The 8,665-nt window shown below is 46.7% G+C and overlaps 1 protein-coding gene across 1 annotated transcript; it reads right to left on the minus strand.

The window, feature by feature from the left end:
- Positions 1 to 2,556: 2,556 nt before the first annotated feature.
- Positions 2,557 to 6,486, minus strand: Hint1 (histidine triad nucleotide binding protein 1). The gene is made up of 3 exons (XM_085694957.2): positions 6,300 to 6,486; positions 3,342 to 3,446; positions 2,557 to 2,867 (listed from the first exon to the last, which is right to left on the minus strand). The coding sequence occupies exons 1-3, from the start codon at positions 6,408 to 6,410 to the stop codon at positions 2,703 to 2,705; spliced, it is 381 nt and encodes a 126-aa protein (XP_085551083.1). The 5' UTR covers positions 6,411 to 6,486; the 3' UTR covers positions 2,557 to 2,702.
- Positions 6,487 to 8,665: the final 2,179 nt, after the last annotated feature.

Genomic DNA, 8,665 nt, shown 5'->3' on the forward strand with positions numbered 1-8,665 from the left:
TAAAAGCCACGAGGCAAAATACAGATTAATAAAAATGTGTTAAGTTATAAGAGCTAGTGGGACAAGCCTAATCTAAGGCTCAGCTTTCTTTTTTTTTTTTTTAAAGATATATTTATTATGTATAGTGTTCTGCCTGCGTGTATCCCTGCAGGGCAGAAGACACCAGAGCTCACTATAGATGGTTGTGAGCCACTATGTGGTTGCTGGGGATTGAATTCAGGACCTCTAGAAGAACAGCCAGTGCTCTTAATCTGAGCCATCCTTCCATCCCCAAGGCTGAGCTTTCATAATTAATAAAGAGTCTTGTGTTGTTACTTGTGAACTGGTGGCCAACAACAAAACTTGCTGCTACAGAGGCTACATAGTGAGATGCTGTTTTTAAAGATTGATTTACACGTTTTGCTTACATATATTCTGTGTGAGGGTGTCAGATCCCCTAAAACTGGAGTTACAGTCAGTTGTGAGCTACCATATGGGTGTTGGGAATTGAACCCGGATCCTCTTTCAAAGCAGTCAGTGCTCTTAACCACTGAGTCATCTCTCCAGCCCGAGACTCTGTATTAAACAAAATAGCAGTCAGAAGACTTCCCCGGTTCTTTATCTTGGTGTACTCTTCATATGTTCCTATAGTAACTGCATTTGGAAGCCCTATGCCATGCTTTTAATTGGTACATCAGTACACATGAGCTCTTTTTCACAGGCTCTGAAAACTCCACTCCCTCACTGTTCACTTGCTTCTCCTTGCCTCATCCCAAACCAGTCCAATTAGTCAATCTCCACTCTTTACAAGTCCATCTCACCTTTCGGTAAGGATCCCTGAAACAGTGCTTATGGATGGCCCACAGGTTGACTCAGGGAATAAGCAGGAATAAAGACAAGTTACACAGAAAAACCACTAGCAGAGTCAGGGAGCCAGTGTGCAGGACACCCTGCTGCCACTGAACACAGGAACCAGCCTGCACTGTTGTCTTTCCTGGCATTCAACACTGGATCCAAGGGTTGGCAACACAGACATCATTGTGCCTGCCAACTTGAAGCCGCTGCCACGGACACCAGAATGAAGTGTCCACTGTCCTTGTTCCTCTGTCATTAGTTTCAGATTCAAAATCCCAGATAAGCGCATCTGATTGGCAGAGCCTAAATCAAGGGCTTGTATCCCCGCTCGGAGAGCAGCAGTTCTCGCCGGTCTCTTCTGTTCAAGTTTGCGGGGGCAAGGCCTCTCAAATAGGAGGGGTGTTCAGGACATGCCAGGCCCTTACATTTATGCCGCTCTAGGCAGATGCTCCATGATGGAACACTCAGGTACAAGCTTGGTTTTGTGACAGAACTGTTGATTCTTCCCTATTACTGCAGTAAAATACTCTGCCAAAGACTAGATGGCTCAGTGGGAAAGAGTGCTCGCTGCTCTTGCAGTGGGTAAGAGTTGGGTCCCCAGCACCCACATGTAACTCCAGCACTAGAGGGATCCAATGCCAGCGTGGTTTGCTCACTGGGACATTCTCACTAGCTGTTGGCAGGTCTGTATTCAGCACAGGCCTCTAGCAGGCTGCTTTAAGTTCCTCAGCCATAGACACTGGCTTCTCCACACAAAGCCAGTGCCACAGCTTGTTCCAGATACTGTAAAATGCCATTAACTGGGTGGCTTCTAATAGCAACATTTTTCTTAGTTCAGTATCTGGTAAGGGTCCACTCCTTGGCTCACAGATGCTGTCTTCTTATTCGTCCTCAGATGGCAAAGGAACTATGCAAAGCCTTTCCTGAGGGCGGAATCTAGTCATATCTCAATCACCTAACAAAGATCCCTCCTCCCTACAGCATCATAGCAGAGGTAAGGAGTTTGTTAGACATAAGCGTTTACCTAGGGCAGAAAGACATTCCAGAGACTACAGTGTAAGCCAGATTACCCTTTAAGACCTAACCTCAGTTCTCAGAGCTTTCTTCTGCCAAACTGCTAGTCTCATAGGCCAGACCAGAAGATGATTCTCATGGGCTATCCTACAGACTAGCTGCTACATGAAATGTGGGTGTCTGTCCCAGGATAATTGAAGGCAGAAGGAGGGCTGCTTATATGTTTGAGGTCAGCCTGATCTACATAGTAAGTTTCTATGATCTACACATAGACCTGTCTCAAAGAAAAAAAAAGAAGGGGGGATGGTGATAAAATAATCTCCCTCCCGATTTAATAATTTAGCCTAAGAGGGTATTTGTAATTTACTGAACAACAGTTATAGTTCTCTACCAGTGTTCAAATGCCAGGGCCTCTTTGGGAAGAAAACGCCAAGAAACTTGGGTTGTGGGCCTATTTCTTTTTATAGTGAAGACAGGGCTTCATTATGTAGACCAGACTGGCCTAGAATTTCCAGAGATCTACCTGCCCCTATCTCCTGAGTGCTGGGATCAAAACTGTAGGCCTATCTTACTGGCAGGTCCCTTGTTCTGCTTGTTGAGGCCCCAAGTCTGATCTTCAGCATCACACACATGAAAATCCTCTATCACAAACCTACCCTCCTCATTCCACCATACGCAGTTCCAGAAGAACAAATCCACTCAGAGACATGCAACAATTGTCTTTTATTAGGCACAGGATTTTAAATGATCTCTTCAATTTCTCCATACACAGGCAAAACTATGTGTGCCATTTAACATACTGGAGCTTGCCAACTGACTCACTACCTAGAGAAGGGAAAATTAGCCCAACCTGCTTAGCCAGGAGGCCAATTCATCTGCCGACCCCCGAGAACATGGAGATGAATATGGTAGACAGACTGTCCCCCGTCTGCACCTTCATTCACCACCATCCGATAGCCCCGGTTCAGGCCCAGGTCCGCAGCACATTTCTTGCCAACAATCATTAAATGTCCTAGAAGCTAGAAAAGAACAGAGTTTCTTAAACATAGAAAATGTACACTTCTCTCCATTAAATAACAGTCAAGCTGGGCATAATGACGCACACCTTTGATCCCAACACTCAGGAGACAAAGGCAGGCCGATCTCTTTTGAGTGTTAAACCAGCCTGGTCCATATAGGAAGTTCCAGGACAATCAAGACTACATAGAAAGACCTTATGTCAAAAACCAAAACCAAGTCAGACGGTGGTGGCGCATGCCTTTAATGCCAGCACTCAAGAGTCAGAGACAGGTGGATCTTTTGTGAGTTTGAGGCCAGTCTGGTCTACAGAGTAAGTTACAGGACAGGCACCAACCAAAGCTACAGAGAAACCCTGTCTCAAAACAAACAAACAAACAAACAAAACCACACACACACAAAAAAACCCAAAGCCAAAAAACCACCCCCTCAAACAACAACAACCAGTGATGTAAAATGTGTTAAAAATTACTTACACTTTCGTCGTCATCTTCGGCTACAGAAATCTGGGCTATATGCTTCTTGGGTATCACCAGGAAATGTGTTGGCGCTTGAGGGGAAATGTCATGAAATGCAAGACACTACGGGAAAGAAACAGAAGCTGTAGTATATCCTCCATAGACTAAAACATACTCTCTGACGAGTATGAAGGACTAACCGAATGGAAGGAACTGAATTAGATGCTAAGAAAACAGACGTAAACGTAATGCATGGGGGCTCATATCTTTCCATGACATTTTAAAATTTTAAGAGAAGACAGACTCTAAGCAGAGATGTAATTATTAAAGGTCAGACAAGTTATGAAAGTAAAGGGTGAGCGGGATGATTACCACAAAAAAAAAAAAAATAGAATTCAGACTGAGTGATCAAGGACAACCAGTGACACCGAGGCAGTGGCACTGAGTCTGTGACTTGATGAACGTGGTGGTCTGAATTAGCAGCCCCCACAGGCTCATATATGCGAATGCTTAGCCATCTGGGAGTGACCCCGGGAATTTTTCTCCATGCTTCCCACCAGAGTGATAATGGACTAAACCACTGAAACTGTAAGCAAGCTCCCAATTAAATGCTTTCTCTTGTAAGAGTTGCCTTGGTCATGGTGTCTCTTCACAGTAATAGAACAGTATTAAGGCAACAGATGAGCAAAATTTAGTCTATCAACCGATCTCATTCAAGTCCTCTGGTTCAAGTCACACTGCCCATAGTTCATCTTCAGGGCCTGCTATTCCCCCTGCAATGATCCTCTCTGTACTCTCTCTTTTTAAAAAAGATTCCGAGGCCAGCTAGGTCTACAGAGCTAGTTACTGAACAGCCAGGGTTGTTACACAGAGAAACCCTATCTCAAAAAAACAAAACAACAACAACAAAAAAAACCTACCACCACCACCACCAAAAAAAAAAAAAAGAAAAAAAAAAAAAGAAAACAAGGAAAAAATGTATTTTCATGTAGATGAGAATTCAATCTGCCTGCATGTGTGGATGTGCACCATGTTCATGCCTTGCCCATGAAGGCCAGAAGAGAATGCTGGATCCCCTGGAACTAGAGTAGGACAGTTCTGAGCCACCTGATGTGGGTATCGGGAATCAAACCAATCTTAACTGTTGAATTTAAAATGCTATACATTGCTAGGCAGTGGTGGCACATGCCTTTAATCCCAGCACTTGGGAGGCTGGGCAGAGGTAGTTGGATCTCAGTGAATTTGAGGCCAGCCTGGTCTACAAAGTGAGTTCCGGGACAGGATACAGAGAAACCCTGTCTCAAAATACAAAAACAAACCACCACCACCGCCAACAACAAAAAGAGCTAGACATTCCTCAACCTGAAAACCTTCAAATTCCTTTCTCCCTAGCATGTTAGTAACGTCTTTCATTTTTTTTGTGTATGTGCATGTGTGTAGTACATACATATTCGTATGTAGGTATGTGACCTACACACCGCCCTCCTGTACTGCTGTCCACCTTACTGAGTAGAGACAGGGTCCCCTATGGAACTTCGTGCTTTTGGTAATGTTGTGGCTAGGCTGGCTGGCCAGGTGCCAGGCAGCTCCCGGACTTTGCCAATCTCTTGCATGTGGCTATGCCCAGCTTTTTACAATGGCTGCTGGGGATTTGAACTCGGGTTTGCATACCTTCAGAGCATGCACTCTTACCCAGTGAACTAACAAACCTGATTCCCTACCGCCTCCCACCTTTTCCAGAGTCATGATTGCGTAATTTCCTGTTTCGTTTCTTTCACTCTGCAGGTATTGGTTTGTTTGTTTTTATTTTTAAATCTCTTGCTCCCTTCCTAACAGAACCCAGCCATACTTATTCGGCTAGGGAGTAATTTTATTTGATCTATGCTATAAAATGCTGTATCATTTAGAATGCTTCAGTCAGTTAAACTGAAGTTCAGTCATTATTTCAAAGATCAGTGTATCCAAACAACTGCAAACTATGCTTGTTTGCTTTGGGTTTGTTTTTAAAAGATGGCGTCCCCGTGTATCCAACGTTGGGTTTGAAATGATTCTCTTGCCTCTACCTCCCCAACTGCAGGAATCACCGTTTACAGCTTTTTCTTTAAGTGTTTTGCTTTGTTTTTGAGGCAGGGAGTGGCCCTGTAATACAGGCTGGCCTGGTAGTCCTGGCTCAATCTTATAGATGCTGGGATTACAGTAGAGTCTACACCAAATGCAATTTACATAAAACATCTCAAGGAACCGAATTAAATTTGGGGTAAATGTTTCGAGTTTATGTGAACATTACCAGTAGCGTTAATGCGTCCTCGTATTTTATATTTCTGGGGGGGGGGGGACAACCCTTTGAGCCCCACCATAAATGTTTTCCCGTTCAGGACGGCGTGGTGGGCCGCCTGCAATCCCAGCATCTGGGAGGTGGAGGTTGAGGGTGGAGGTTCAACGGTTAGAGGTTAGCCTCAGTTAAGTTACTCTGCGAGTTCTGGGTCAGCCTGGGGTACCGATTTATTAAAAACAAAACAAAAACGCACAACAACAAAACTGAAGCAGTATTTTTTTTAAAGGTTGAGGGGCTGATTCCGCTCTCCAGGGGCAAAGTCTGCGGCGGGAACGGGGAGCGGAAGGCCCGCGAATCCCCGGTAACCTGGCAGTGCGGGGACCGCGGCGCGCGGGAGACCGCGGAGATTGCGCCGGGGGCACGATCGGGTTTCTCGCGGGCCAGATTTACACCGGCGAGGTGGGTGGCGGTCGCGGGCCCCGGTGGGCGTCACCCTACGGGTCGTCACCTCCCGGGGCCACCGGCCGCACCTTCCCCGGGCCGCGACACGCGGCGGGCAGAGAAGCCGATAACGCGTAACCCGAGCGCAGGCACGCGCCGCAGGGCCACGCGGGCGCTGGGCCAGGCCAGCCGGACTGCGCGTCGCCTCCGGCCCGCAGCTCCTCAGGGAACGCCGGCGTGTCGCCCGGCCGCAAGCCTACCCGGTCGTCCTCGAAGATGATCTTGGCGGGGATTTCTTTACGGATGATCTTGCCGAAGATCGTGTCGCCGCCGGGCTGGGCCACTTGAGCCTTGGCAATCTCGTCAGCCATCGCAGCCGCTCGCTGTCCTTCCCGCGCCGCGGGCACGGTGGGGAGAGGAACCGCGGGAGCGCGCGGGGACTGCCGGCTCGCGCCCGGTCGTCTTGCGCATGCGCACTGGCGCCCGCGCCCGACTGCGGCGAGCAGGGGCGTGAATTGGGCGGACGCCCTTCCTTTGCTGTGCGCCTCTGCAGGAAAGTCTGATTTGTAAGCTCCGCAAGGAGGCTCGGTATGGTGGAGTGCTTGCCAAGCGCGCTCAGAGTTCTAGGTTTGATCCCCAGTGCCTAATAAACCGGGCCTGGTGCTGCACGCCCGTAATCCCAGAGTTCGAGAGAGCGACGGAGTCTAGTTCAGTTCATTCTCCGCACCTTAGTTGAGTTTAAGGCCAGCCTGGGTTACCTGAGACCCTGTCTCAGAACAACTTGTTTCTAATTAAAATGGTGCTCGTCACGGTTGCTGACTGAAATACCTTAGCGTTTGATTTTTTTTACTTTATATGAGTATTTTGCTAGTATGTATGAGAGGGCACCACGTCCAGTGTCTGGGATTCCCTGGAACTGGAGTTAAGGTGGTTGTGAGCCATGTGGGTGAAAGTAACTAAAACGTGGTTCTCTCCAAGAGCAGTAAATGCTCTTACTCCTGATAATTTAAATCCTTCGTTAGCTGAGGTCTTGGCTAGAGGTATAAAGTCTTGCATCAGGTGTTTTGTTGCTGTATATGGCTCTGGTTCTCAATCTTAACTACATACCAAAAATCACTTGTGGGCCCTTTCAACATCTCTGGCCACACTCCAGATCAATTAAGTTCGAATCTACAGAGATGAGACCTACCTGGGTGGCAGTTGTTTGTGAGCCTCTGGGGCTGTCTTCCCAGCATTAATTAACTTCAGGAAAGATGCTTCACCTGGAAGGAACAAAACCGTCCTTGGCCCCACCTCCAACCCTCCTCCCCTCTATCCCTTTGCTCCTCTTCAAAAGTGTTTTCTACATACTGTGTTCACTTTGTCATCGTTGGTTCTTTGAGTCCATTTCCTTCCTGTCGGGACCTCCATTCCCAAGATTTTGTAGACACTACCAATTGTCATATAGATCTGTTGGCGCAGGTTGCCACTGTTGCTACCATTATCTTGTTTCAGCATCTTCCCTCCACTGCCCTTCTGGATGGTATTTTCTTCTGCACAATTAGTCTCAATTTCTACACCTCACTAGATTCCCTTCTTGGTTCTTGGCTCTTTTGGTTTTTTGAGGCAGGGTTCCTCTGTAGTTTTGGAGGCTGTCCTGGAACTAGCTCTTGTAGACCAGGCTGGCCTCGAACTCACAGAGATCCGCCTGCCTCTGCCTCCCGAGTCCTGGGCCACCACCACCCGGCATGTTCTTGGTTCTCTTATCTGACCATCTCCAAGTGGCCATATTAAGAATCTTTAGGGGCTTCCTTGGAACAGGTCTGAAGTACAGTAACGAAGCTTGGGAGTCAGGAGGTGAATGACTGAGTGGCAGGACCTTCTAGAGAGAGTGCAAGGGAAACCTTGCTGTTAACATGATTGGGGTGGGTGGGGGTCGTTATTGCCAATTGAGCTGCTGGTTCTAATGAGTCACATTCAGAACATTGAGTGGGGTGACACTGTAAGGGTGGGAGAAATCTATCTCCCCCCAGAGCATTCTTGGGGGTGGGGGAAGGCAGGAGAATGCCCTTTCCTCCTGATCCCTTAGTGTGTATTGAGCTGTTTTTTCTTCAATTCTGGCAGGGGAGGGTGGGTACTGGTAGTGACCGAGTTCCCTGTTCAAACCTTTCATGGGGTACAAGATTGAATATTTGATTTTAGGTTTTATTTTTCTTACAAATGTCCAGATCTGTGTTTCTCCCTACCCTCCAAGACTGGTCAGTTGGAAGTGTCTAGTTTTTGTTCATCTCTCACTTTTGGTGCAGGGACTGAGACCCTGCCACATCTATGCTCTGCATCCATGCCTCTTTTGGACATTAAAGGTTGATTGATGCAAAAAAAATTAGAAAAAATTAATAAAATTATAAATTAAAAGAAAAAAATCTTCAGGGGCTTAAAGAGGTGGCTCAGCGGTTAAGAACACATATTGTTCTCTCAGAGGCTAGCACAAGCATTATAACTGCCTATCGTTCCAGGGGAATTTTAAGTCTCTGGTCTAGCAGGGTATCTTCAATCACATGTGCATATATGCACATACAGATATGCAAATATATTATGCATATATTATATATGTATGATATTATATATGCATATATTTTATATATGA

The sequence above is a fragment of the Myodes glareolus genome, chromosome 9 (assembly GCF_982192425.1).
Source record: "Myodes glareolus chromosome 9, mMyoGla1.1, whole genome shotgun sequence".
Lineage (NCBI taxonomy): Eukaryota > Metazoa > Chordata > Mammalia > Rodentia > Cricetidae > Myodes > Myodes glareolus.

What these genes read in the sequence shown, in the direction of transcription:
- Hint1 (XM_085694957.2), bottom strand. Translation starts at nt 6,410, where the DNA reads ATGGCTGACGAGATTGCCAAGGCTCAAGTGGCCCAGCCCGGCGGCGAC. An exon ending in TCATCTTCGAGGACGACCGG is followed by an intron (nt 3,447 to 6,299) that starts GTAGGCTTGCGG and finishes TCTTTCCCGTAG; the next exon opens with TGTCTTGCATTTCATGACAT. An exon ending in CCGAAGATGACGACGAAAGT is followed by an intron (nt 2,868 to 3,341) that starts GTAAGTAATTTT and finishes GTTCTTTTCTAG; the next exon opens with CTTCTAGGACATTTAATGAT.